Source organism: Lithobates pipiens, unplaced genomic scaffold (genome assembly GCF_037356315.1).
Source record: "Lithobates pipiens isolate NorthernLeopardFrog02 unplaced genomic scaffold, aLitPip1_a1.2 Scaffold_25, whole genome shotgun sequence".
In the NCBI taxonomy this organism is placed as follows: domain Eukaryota; kingdom Metazoa; phylum Chordata; class Amphibia; order Anura; family Ranidae; genus Lithobates; species Lithobates pipiens.
Window position 1 is genome coordinate 79650275 of NW_027507787.1, and position 13121 is coordinate 79663395.

The window sequence follows — 13121 nt, forward strand, 5'->3', positions numbered from 1 at the left end:
TCTGGACCAGGGGCTTTGGAAGAGGCTAGAGTCCGAATCGTGTTGGTTATTTCCGCGAGAGATATGGGGGCATTTAGGGAGTCTAGTTGTGAGGGGGATATTTGAGTCAGGGTTACTTTGCCTATAAATTCGTGTGCCGTTTGCTCGTCGATAGGGTCTGCCGCATATAAGGCCGTATAGTAACGCAGCATGGCAGAATTTATGCCCTGTTGCGACGTTGTTATAGAACCGTCGGGTTCCCGGATAGCAGGTATGATAGTTGGGCGGTAGGTTCCTTTACATAGTCTGGCTAGCAGTTTACCGGCTTTGTTCCCGAATTTGTGGAGAGTGGCATCGAAGTGAGCTCTCTTGATCGATTCTAGTGTGTCGGCCCAAGTTTCAAAGGATTGTTTGGCTATTCGCCAAGCTTCCCGGTTTTCAGGTGTGTCATGGGTATAGAGTGTACGCTGAGCCTGATGGAGTTTGGAACTGGCCGTAGTATAGTTAAGATGTGCATTCTTTTTGAAGGAGGATGCATAGGAGATAATGCGTCCTCGGAGGAAAGCTTTCCCTGCGTCCCATAGCAGATTGGGGTTGTCCGCATGGTCCGCATTAGTTTGTGCGTATAAACGCCATTCTTTGGTGATGTAGGTGTGGAAGTCCGCGTTGTGCTGGAGGAAGGCGGGGAATCGCCAAATTTTGGGATTCGGATGAATATCAGGAGTCTCTAGAGATATAGATATAGGAGCATGGTCAGAGATAGCAATATCATGTATCTCCGCGTCTGGGATGAAGGGGAGTAGGTCATGTGAGCTAAATATGTAGTCAATTCTAGTGAATAAGTTGTGTGGGTGGGAGTAGAAGGAGAAATCCCTATCAGTCGGGTGGTGTATGCGCCATAGGTCAAGTAGACGAAGGGATTCCATTGTGTCCGCTAACAATGTAGTGTTGGGCGGTGTCGAGGACGAGTCACGTCGTTGTAGCGAAGATTTATCAGCTAGTGGGTGTAGTACGGAATTAAAGTCTCCCCCCACGACTTGAGGTAAGGAGGGGTAGCGCAGGAGCCAGGTGGTCAGTGTGGTGAAGAATTGCTTCGTAGGACTGTTTGGGGCGTATATGTTGGATATCACTATTTCTCTTGTCCCAATGCGGATACGAATAGAGAGCAATCTGCCCTGAGTATCCGTATCCGTTGACAGTATGGTACAAGGGAGATTTTTATGGATAAGGATAAGGACTCCCGCTTTACGGCCGAGAGCTTCTGAGCCCGCCACCGCCCCCACCCAGAGTTTCTTCATCCGAACAAAGTCGGTTGAGGAAAGATGTGTCTCCTGAAGCAAAGCTATATCTGCTTTGAGCCGTTTGAGATGGCGAAGAACCTTCATTCTCTTAGCAGGGGAACGAAGGCCCTTCACATTCCATGAAATTATTCGCAGCATGATGGGATTAGGATGGGGATATGATGTGCTAGTAGTGAAATCATTCGGATGTGTGTGGTTAAGTGTAGTGAGCAGTAGTTATTCATACTGGAGCATGGGAGCAAAGCCCTAAAAAAGGGGGTGATAAGTATGCGTGCACTAATAGAGAACCTATCGGGTAGAGGAAAAGGAGAGGAGGGGGAAGGATGAAACTGTCGCAGTAGCCAAAGATAAGATAAGCAGAAGTAAACATAATCGCTAACTAACTTCTCTTTTTTCCGCATGGGGATCACTGCGAAGACCAGTTCCCATAACCAGCCCTGTATCATGTCAGAGGCTTCCGCCCCTTAGAGATGGGGTACAAGGCAGCGGCAGGGCATGTGGGAGAGCAGCATATGGTCGCAGGTCTGCACAAAGAACCCAGGGGGAAGAGGGTACGAATGTGTACAAAAGTGAAAATATATATGTCACAAATTACTGTACATAAGTTGTCATGTTAAGCAGAATACCTCTATAGCCATGAACCACTGAGGAAGGGTAAAAATACAACTAAAATAGAACTAAACAAAAAGGTTCGTCCGCAAAGAGTCAGTTCAAGATGTATGCAGACAGAACAACAGGTCTGAACAAGTAGTAACAGATATTACCTGTGAGGTGTGGACTGTCCAGGAGGGAGAGTCCAAAGTTCAGAACACCTTAACTAGGTAGGGAGGAAGGCCAAACAGAGCCATAAAGAAAGGAACACTTGCGTGTGGAAACAGCGGGGCCAGTGCGTGTCCCTCAGCGTGTAGTGAGGCCATGATGAGTTGGACCCGAGGCCCTGAAGCGTTTGGGAGAGTCCTTGCGCGGGCTCCTTTGATCCAGGGCCCGGTTGAGTGGTGGGGCCTTAGGCGTGGGGCTGAGGAGGGATCCTGAGCGCGACGATTTCAAGTAGGCAGATGCTTCCTCCGGGTCTTGAAAGGACAGTTGTTCACCAGAGGGTGTTTTGATCCGTAGGGTAGCCGGGAATGCCAATGTGAATTTGAATTGCCGTTGGTGAAGTTCTGCACAAACATGCTGGAAAGCTTTGCGTCGTTTAGAAACATCTACCGAATAATCGGCGAAGATCAGGATGCGGACTCCTTCTATCTGTAGGGATCTTGCTTGCCGGTATTGTTGCAGTATGGCGGCTTTGTCTGAGTAGTTGAGATATTTGGCTATGATCGGGCGCGGTAACTTGCGTTCCGAGTTGAAAGCCCCCATGCGGTGAGCGCGCTCCACGATACACGGGCCTCCCAGACCCAGAGCTTCAGGGATGCGACGAGCGCATACTTCCATTAGGGCAGATTGATGGAGCGATTCAGGGAAACCTACGAAACGCAGGTTGTTCCTCCTGGACCTGTTCTCGAGGTCATCGAGTTTTTCCAGAATAAATTTGTTCGTTCTGTCCTGTGCATGTTCCAGGGATTGCGTCTGGTAAAGCTCGTCCTCAATGGTGGATATGCGATGCTCTGCTTCATTTAGTCTGGATGCATGTTCCCCCAGCTGGGCTTGGACTTTCTGCATGCCTGAGCTGACAGCTTTCTCCACTGATGCAGCGATCATAGGGGAGAGGAGAGCAGCCACAGCCTGTGCCAGGAGTTCTGTGTGATGGTCTCGTGGCAGTGGAGGTAATTGTGTCTGCTGGATGAAGGTAGATGATTCAGGGCTAGATGGAGGAGGGGGGGCCTGGATCTGTGGTGGTATAGAGTCACTGATACTGGATGGATGAGTAGGCTGTCCCCCTACCTCCATAGCAGGCGACGTCTCCTCAGGCTGGGCCGCACAGGCCGGATCCGTGTAGGCCGAAGCCGGGGCCTCGATTTGCGGCTGGGCCGGCCGCGCGGCGGCGGCCGCGTACGATCGCGGCCCGGTTTTTTCAAGGAACCGGTCCATCCCGTGGCCGGGGACGTGGAGAAGGCTGATGGGGGTGTTTGGGGCGGAAAACGCCGATTTTTTAGGCCGATGTGGAGGGCGGTTTGCGGGAGCTGTGAGAGGCACAGCTACTCCATGCGGCGCCGGAACCGGAAGTCTGATCAGTTTTAATGAGTTATCAACCACCCTTATTGCCCAGGTAAAGCATAATGTACATAGGCACATTCACTTGCGGAATAGAAGACAAGCGGGGGTGTGTTCATGTCCAAAGTGATCTCAATCTGAGGTAGAGCAACATAAAGTAGTCATGGACATTGCCTGGTCCTACTGCATACACTTCCTAAAATGCAATTTTGAATCCTTCCTAACAAAAGAAAGAAAAAAGAAAATGTAACAAGTATGAATATATGATTTGGGGATTGCTCGTGTATGCACTGGTTATTCCTAGGACTAAGAGTTATGCTTCGATATACTGTATTTTGTTATATTCTTATATCACAATTTGTTAATGATTTTTTTCCACTATTCTTAACACAATGCAGTTGAAAGAGTTTAGAAACTGACCTGTAACATTTGGAGATAGCCTTCTTGAGGGTCACAGGGAAGTGAAGCCACTCTGTGGTTATTACTCATACATCTGACATTATTTTCTTTCAGAGAAGGAAAGATTTGTCTTATAACAGTAATCCTTCCGAGAGCGCTGTGCACAAGCTCCACTATTTCAGCATCATTGATTTCCTAAAACAAAAGAGAGAGAATACGCAATTGGCATTTGCAGCCTGCTTGTTTCTTCACACATAGTACAGTCAGAACATCACAGCTCTAAGAAAGGATTTATGTGCAGAAGTCCATGCCGATCAGTACTTCGCTGCTATGCATGACCTTTTGCACATGAGCAATTCTGTATAAATCTGTGTAGCAAGTCAATGAATAAGTTAAATATATGCTAAACCCATGATAGAAGAGGCCTAGAATAGGCAAGAACTGGTAGTCACCTTTTCTTTGAAATGCCTAAATCCTTAATAACACAGCTACACCATTACAAGAAGAAACAATGGAGGTGTGCATTTTAGGGTTATTATTATAGAATGCTACAATAAGAATGAGACTACCCACTCTATTCTATAACTAGATATGAGCAAATTTCTGCGGGAAGCATAATACCTAGCATATCAGTGAATGTAAGAAATAAGGGGAATTTGGGATGTAGATTAGAATGTGTTCATATTTAAAAACAAGGAAAAAGAAATGACTGGGGAATGGAATGTGAGGAACTGCCAACATCCTATATTATAAGCATAACAAAAACATGCAACTCATGCATAAGGAGCTGCCCCCTTGTACTTTTTAAGCAGATGAGTATAGAAAAGTAGAAATAAAAATACATCTATAAACGGCAACTCTGTGCCACTTTTTATTTAGATACAAAACAGTAGGTATTGCCAACAGACAACATCATTAAAAGTGTTATTGTACAGAGTACACCAATGGAATTCATAATACATGAATACACATGTATATCAAAATATATAAAACCCAAGGCTAATACTCAAGGTACTGCCAACGTCAAACTGAGGTCAGTCCATAGAGATTTGTAGCATACATCCCGACATGTTTCAGAAATCCTTATTGGTACATATTTTCCTTCATCAGAGGAGATTTTCTTGGGGTGACTTTATCTTTGTCTGCACACAAGTATAGTACATAATATGTGAGCAGTAATATGTGGAAACGGTTAATATCACATACTTAATTATGTATTACCGTTAAGTCAAAGGTACGTACATATGGATTTCATAGGAACAACATAATAACAATGGCATATGCACCACGTTGGCTGGAAAGGCTCAAACAAGGACCTGCAGACGTGCAGCTGTGTAGACAGTGAACGATTAAGTGCTTCACATAGAGGCTCCCTGGTATATACCCAGCAAAAACATTATCTGAAAAGTCATAAAGGAAAAGACCTTAGATTCAGTTAAGGCAATTAAATATAATGTTATTATGTTATTATAATGTTGGTAAAACATCACGTTGTGGTGACTCAGCAAAGCAGGCACCTGATGCCCTGGATTGCTGGGTCAGAAATCGAGTAAATCTTTATCTTTCACTGGAGATGGAATAAGTATAGTGCAAACAGCCAAGCAGCAGTCTTCAGACTGAGAGAACGCTGGATGTAAGTGTGCATCTTAAATAGTATAAAGCTGTGTGAAAAAAAAAAAAACCAATCAGACAGCCTTATAGTATGTTGCTGGTAGTTCCATTAATCAGCTGCAATGGAAAGCAGATGAGATAAGAACTCAGAGTGTCTCTGTGAGGCATGGATGCGTGGCATAGCCAAGCCCCGAATGGGCGTGATGATGTCACGTGTCACCAGCGGAAGAGGAAATCCCCATCAAGTGCAACACATTGCACTCAATGTTTTTTTTTTAATGTCACACGGTATTTGTGCAGCAATTTTTCAAAATGTGATTTTTTGGGGAAAAAAACACTTTTATGAATTGAAAAAAAGCCACACTAAAGTTAGCCCAATTTGTTTATATAATGTGAAAGATGAATTTTTTTTATTTTTTTTATATCATTGTATTTTATTGAAGTTTTCATGTTACAGAAAAAAGAAAGGGCATAAAGTAAGACAAACTGGGAAGAAAGATATAAAAAAAAAACAAGGCAAGGTGTAACTACAGAAACGGTTACATTAGCACACACTGCTGCATAAATCAAGTTTCATCATGTATTAGAATACAATCTCATCTTGAACACTGAGACAGTCGGAATTAAACAGAGAACGAGGTGTCAACAGAACTTAAAACCTCCGGTATTTAGCACTCCAGATACTCCAGATTGCATCAAATTGCTTGCATTTTAAAGTATTAATAGCTAATGCTCGCTCTAGGGTGTAGTGCTGGTGGACTACGTTGGTCAGGTCTGTGATGGTTATGGTCAAGGCAGTTTTCCAATGTTGCAAAACCAAGGATCTAGCCGCCAGAAGAATGTTGGAAACTACCACCCTCATATTGTAAGGAAATTTTTCGATACCTATATGTAGGATCGCTAAAGCAGGGTTAGGAAGAGTAATGATATCCGTGAGGGAAGTTATGAGTTGGAATACTTGGTTCCAAAAACGTATTACGTTGGGGCATTCCCAAAACATATGGAGTAAGTGGCCTGATTTCTCGCAGTTCCTCCAGCATAGTTTTGAGGTGTGTGGAAAGATTCTCGATAATCTACAAGGTGTGTACTGCCATCTATTGATAATTCTGATAGACATTGCCCAGTAACTGATAGAGTGTGAGGCTTTTTGGATCTCGCGAAAAGCTGTCGTCCATTGATCATCCAGAAGTGTATTTCCTAAGTCAGCTTCCCAAGCATTGATCTGTTTAGTCTTCCTGAAGGACTTCTTATCCTGCAGAAGAGCATAAGAGATCGATATGCCTTTGTTCGTCGAGGGTTCGCAGGTAAGAGAGTGCCACACAGAGGGTGGTAATTTAATTGTAGGGAGAGGATTTTTTTTCAGGAAATGTGAAACTCGGATACATGTGAAGAAATGATGGCTAGGGAGACCAAATTTGTCCATCATCTGATCACTATCAAGGGCCTTGTCGTCAATGTATAAGTTTTGGATGTGTACACCATGTACACCATATCTAGGAAACAGTTTTTTTTTTTTTAAATAATTTTTATTCAGAAAAAAGAAATAAGGACATACAAAGGCATACACGAAGGCACAATCAGTGATAAGAAGGGAGGATATAAATATCTAGGGCAATCCCTGGGGTAGAGAAAAACCGTGGTACACAAAAGAGTTCAGCGAACAGTAATACTATAATAGCATAAGGCAGTAGGGACCAACCGGATGAATCTGGGACTGTTACGAACCCTAAGTAGAGCAGGTAGTAATACCGGCTCCCTAGCGGAGCAAGTGCCTATATTACATTGTATAAATCCAAGTAGGTAGGAGGGAGGGGAAGACAAAGGAAGGGGGGGGGGAAGGGACCGTGTCAATATCGAGGTAAGGAGGCCGAGATGCTGAGAGGGCTCCCCTTGCGGCCGAGTGCAGTACAACCCTGAAGGTGACACAGGGATGCAGTGCCCACAGTAGCACAGGTTGCCGGGTAGCAGCAGCAGGTGGAAAGCTGAGTAGACAGTCTCTGGAGGCAACTGTGCAAGGAAGTCCAAGGCAGGGTCAGGGTCAAGCCGAAGGTCAAACACGGGAGATCAATCCGGAGGTGAGAGCAATGGATCCTGAGCTGGAGACCAGGAAACGGGAGCCAAGCCAAGCCGAGGTCGGGTGCCGGGAGCAGACAAGGAGTATCAGGGACAAGCCAGAAGTCGGAGCCAGGAGAGTAGCAGAAGCAGGTCAAACAAGCCGGGTCGGTAAACAGGAGATCAGACAGCAGGGATAACAGGCACAGGTACTCAGGAGAAGCTGACGATAAACCAGCAATGCGGCACTGTCAGGTGAACGTTTAAATAGGCACGGCGCTTGGGTTACGTCGTGAGCGCGCCATCGCGTTCGTACGCCTACGACGTGTAACGTTATGCGTTCGTCCTACCCCGCGTACTCGCACTTGAACAGAAGCTACATCAGGCGTTCGTCTGGGAATCACATTGCGTCTTCGTGTGCGCTGACGCGCGTTAACACGATCGTATGTTCCGAGGTAACGCAAGGAAAACACCTTAAGAAAGGGGTTCATATGCAGTGATCACATAGGAGAAACCTGGGGAGCAAATAAGGACCATGACAGTCTAGGCAGTTAAGTAGATCCTGGAGATATATTAGGAGTGGAGCAAGTCATTGTAGGTAAAAGACAGTTGATCCAATGCACGTTGATCAGATGGTGACATGGTTGCGGTGATAAACAAACGCCATTTGGCGAAAAAAGCAGCTTTTTGGGAGACATGGGAGAAGTCAGCCAGAAGCCTCTCCTTATACAGGAGAGATAGAAGGTCCTTGAGAAGTTGGGAGGCCGGAGGGCCCGGAGGCGAAAGCCAAAAACGAAGTATAAGGCGGCGGGCCAGAAGTAGACATAACAAGATCCAGTCGACTGTAGCATGGTGGGAGTGCGGCCCTAAAATGGGTCCGGCACCCGGCAATGTAGACCATGGCAACAGCAAAGGGTCCCAGTATCCAAAGATTAGGAGCAAAGGTTCCTTGGGTAGTTTCAGTAGAGTGATATCAAAAATGAATGCTATGACCTGATCCCAGAATGTAGATATTATCTGACAAGACCAGAAGCGATGAGAGAGAGATGGCTTTAAATCTTTACAGTGAGGGCAGGATGCCCCGTCTTGCTTTGCTTTGGGAGACAAAAATGGGACGTAGGCCCTGTGGGCAATCTTGAGCTGAGTTTCCCTCCAGATTTTGTTGGGCGTGAGTCTCAGTACTTTGTTGAGACCCAGCATAATCTTGTAGACGATGTCGGGGTCTGGGAAGGCCGAGGACCAGTTTGCAATGGAGGTGGAGGAGGCCGGTGGCGTTGAGTGTTCCAGAAGGGGTTTGTAGACATCAGAGATCTTAAAACACTCGTCCCGTATCAGCTGATCCATGAAGCTGGGTTGGAAACGAAGAAGCTCTTTCTTGCAACTCTGGGTAATAAAGCTGACACACTGTTGGTAGTGCAGAAAATGCGAGGCGGGTATGGAGAACAATTCCATCACTGACTGAAAAGGAAGAGGTCTGCCAGTAGCCGGGTCGCACAGGGAGGAAAAGAGGGATAGGCCCCGTTCTGTCCAAGACGAGAAAGCTTTGCATTGAAGGCCTGGAGTGAAGCAAGGATTTCCTTGGATAGGCAGGTGAGTAGAAATGAAGGGTGGGAGGTTAGCCAGTTTCCTGGATTCTCTCCAGGCTATCGCCGTGTCTCTGAAAACAAGATTGTGTTGGTGGGGGGGGGGGGGGGGGGGTATGGATTTCCAACGGCAATGCAGCAGGGCAGTCAAGGAGAAAGGGTGAGCCATAGCAGATTCGAGATCAAAATTGGAGTACCTGGACGAGTGGGTGATCCAATCTAGGCTGGTTCTGAGTAGACAAGCTAAATTATACAATCTAACATTAGGTAAACTGATACCCCCTTTGCCCCTGGGAAGGTGTAATTTTTTGTAGGCAATACGTGGTCTTTTGCCGTGCCATAAAAATGTTGAGATAGCAGAATCCAAAGAAGTAACATCTTTATGTTTAAGCAATAGTGGGAGAGTTTGCATAGGGTATAAGAGTTTGGCAAAGCTGACCATTTTCACAAGGTGGCACCTTCCCAGGAGCGAAAGGGGCAGATCCATCCAGTTGGTCAGTTCTTGGGAAATCTTAGAGAGCAGGGGAGGATAATTCAGCTGGTATAATGAGGAAGGTAGTTTCCCAATTTTGATACCTAGGTATGTGATGAAGGAAGGGGCAACCGAAAATAAAGAGCCAGCGGCCCAGGAGGGGGTGGAATGGGAGCCAATAGGAAGAATCTCACTTTTAGAATAATTGATGCGGAGCCCTGAGCAAAGCCTAAATTCATCGAAAACGCTTTTAATAGTGTGAATGTCAGCTGCTGGATTGGATGAGAAGATAAGTACATCGTCTGCGAACAGAGATGTGCAGAGTTCCTTGCCCCCTATGTCTATGCCGTGGAGTGGAGCCGTATAGGTTAGGTGTCTAGAAAGAGGTTCAAGGGCTATGTTAAAGAGTAGAGGGGATAGAGGGCAGCCCTGTCTGGTGCCTTTGTGCAAGGGAAAACTGGGTGAAAGGAGGCCAGCTGCTACCAGGTTGGCGGATGGGGAGGAGTACATAGAGTTAATGAGGTGGGAGAAGGGGCCTGAGAAACCTAATTTGGAGAGGGTTAAAGAGAGCCAATCAAAACTAACATTATAAAAGGCTTTCTCTGCATCTAACGTGATAATGGCATAGGAGCCTTTGGGGTTTTGTTTGGCTACTTCAAGAGCTAGTAAAACTTTGCGGATATTTAATGTGGCCGTTCGCCCTTTGGTAAAACCCGATTGGGCCGAGTGAATTAAATGGGGTAAGATATCAGCCAATCTCGTGGCGACAATCTTTGAGAGAATTTTTACATCTAAATTAAGGAGGGAGATGGGCCTGTAAGAGCCGGGCTGTAGTGGATCCTTTCCTTTTTTTGAGAGGAGTTTAATGACAGCTTGATTCCCTGAGGGGAGATATGGACCTCCCGCCAGATAGCGGAATAGACGGAGAGGAGAGTGGGTACCGCTATGTGTGTGTGGTTTTTATAAAAATCACTAGTAAAGCCGTCGGGACCTGGGGCCTTGTGTGAGTTGAGATGGCGGATGGTGTTCTCTATCTCAGGGAGAGTGATGGGGGCATTGAGGGCCTCCAATTGCTCCGTCGAGATGGAGGGGAGGTGAAGAGTGTCTAAGAATTGTCGAGCCTTTCGTTGTATGATGGGGTCTGGGGCGTACAGATTGGTGTAGTACCATAACATCGCTTCATTAATGGCTTGAGGGGACGAGAGTGTGCGGCCCATGTGGTCAGAGAGGGTGGTGATGTGTGTAGGGCGAAGACTACCTGTACATAGTCTGGAGAGAAGCTTTCCTGCTTTATTACCGTACCTGTGAAGGGTGGCATCTAAGTGAGCCTTCTTCGTGCGCTCAAGGGTGTCAGCCCAGTTGTCAAAATTTGACTTGGCTGAGACCCATTCGTCATGGTGTTTAGGGGTATTGGCGGAGGACAGCTACCGTTGGGCAGTATGAAGTCTGGCACTGGCCAATTTGTAGTGTTGGAGAGCGTTGCGTTTAAAGCGGAGGTCCACCCTAAAATGGACCTCCGCTCATCGGAATCCCCCCCCCTCCGGCGCCACAATCGGCACCTTTCAGGGGGGAGGGGGGTGCAGTTACCTGGATAATCCAGGTAACTGCACCCACTTCCGGGCTAGCTCTCTGCGGAACGGGCGTACGTTGCGCCCCCGTTCCGCAAGCGCCCGCCCCCTTCAGCAAGTGCCCCGCTGCCTGCTGGGAAACACACAGCTCCCAGAGGCAGCGGGGACCGTCCGGATTGCGCCGCGCGGCTCGTGCATGCGCAGTAGGGAACCGGGAAATGAAGCCGAAAGGCTCCATTTCCTGATTCCCATACCCAAGATGGCGGCGGGACCCGGCAGCCGAGCGAGCGATCGGCTTCGGGTGCCGACATCGCGGGCGCGCTGGACAGGTAAGTGTCACTATTTAAAAGTCAGCAGCTGCAGTATTTGTAGCTGCTGGCTTTTAAAAAAAAAAAAAAAAAACGCGGAGTCCCGGTGGACTCCCGCTTTAAATGATGTGGTATAGCTGATAATGCGCCCCCTAAGATACGCTTTTCCGGCATCCCAAGAAAGGTTAGGATTAGCAAAGTGGGTGGCATTTGCAGACGTGTATTCTGCCCAGGCCTTGTCTAAATATGTGAGGAAATCTGAGTTATTGGTTAGAAAAGCGGGGAAGTGCCAGAGGTTAGGGTGAGGAGGGAGATCCAGCCTATCTAGGGAGATTGCCACAGGGGCATGGTCCGATATCGCAATGTCGTGTATTTCGGCGTCAGAAGTTAAGGTTATGATATCGTCTGACCCAAAAAAGTGATCAAGTCTCGCTAGAGACCTATGAGGGTTGGAGTAAAACGTGAACTCCTTGTCAACAGGGTGTGAAAGACGCCAAAGATCAGTCATGTGTAGGGAGTCCATGGTGGACGAAAATAGGGAGGGGTTTGATACGGCCGTGCCCGATGTCAGTGGTCTTGGAGAGGATCTGTCTAACGAGGGGTGCATGACGTCATTAAAGTCACCTCCTACCAAATGAGGCAGGCGGGTGAAGTCAAGTAGCCATGTAGAGAGTTCCTTATAAAAATGTTTAGTGGGGTTGTTAGGAGCATATATATTGGTGATGAACAACTCTTTAGTCCCTATCCGTACCGTTGCGGTGAAAAAACGGCCTTTATCATCCGAGACGGTGGATAGGATTGTGCATGGGAGATTTTTGTGTATCAAAAGCAGGACACCAGCCTTCCGTCCCAAAGATTCAGCTCCATGAACTGAGCCCACCCACATTTTTTGCATGCGCGGGAAATCGGATGCAAGTAAGTGGGTTTCCTGTAGAAGGGCAATATCTGCCTTGAGACGTTTAAGATGCCGAAGGATCTTCACTCTCTTATGAGGAGAGCGAAGGCCCTTGACGTTCCAAGAGACTACTCTAAGAGAGGCAGTGGTTGGGGACTTGGAAGTCTGGTAATCTGGCTGAAAGGTGCGGGAAAGATTAGATGTCCTGGGTTGGATAAAATATGGATCAGAAAAGATAGGCCTTGTTCATAGGTCCTAAACGGATGAGGGGGGGAGCCCCGGAAAGCAGGTAGGGAGAACGGGGGGGGGGGTTTGGGGGGATTTAAGGGGTAAAACAGTGGTGAAAGAAGGATAACCAAACAAATAAACAAAAACACACACTTCTTTTTTTTCCGCATGAGTTCACTGTGTAGGGAGGGACGCTCCTCAAACAGAGCCCCAGGGGTAAAGTGGAGTGCCAGCGGTTCGTCTCAATGATGCTCAGTAAGCACATAATTCAGGGACGAAAGTCGCGGCGTGGCGGCCGGAAAGTAGCGGTGGGGTAGGATACACAGTGGAGTCATGCCAGAACTGTTGCGCTGTGGTAACCACCGTAATGTATGGCTTGGCAAAACAAAACATATAAAACATCAACGAGCATAGTGCAAATCAAGACAATATGAGATAATAAACATAACCTGAGTAGCCCTACGTGAAACTCAGAGAAGAATCACTAAGGTGGGGCAGAGAGACAGGAGGCCTGCAGTGCCCAGCGTCTGAGTCCTCCATGGTCAGAAGGGAAGCAACTCCCGGAATCAGA

At 47.1% G+C, this 13121-nt stretch overlaps 1 protein-coding gene across 3 annotated transcripts in view; it reads right to left on the bottom strand.

Annotated features, from left to right (window-relative positions):
* GRID1 (glutamate ionotropic receptor delta type subunit 1) overlaps nt 1–13121 on the bottom strand; it is a 1763123-nt gene that overhangs the window by 577184 nt on the left and 1172818 nt on the right. For all 3 annotated transcript variants that reach the window (XM_077454598.1, XM_077454599.1, XM_077454600.1), the window contains exon 6: nt 3855–4028. In XM_077454598.1, the coding sequence (XP_077310724.1) occupies nt 3855–4028 (174 nt within the window). The remainder of the gene's footprint in view (nt 1–3854; nt 4029–13121) is intronic.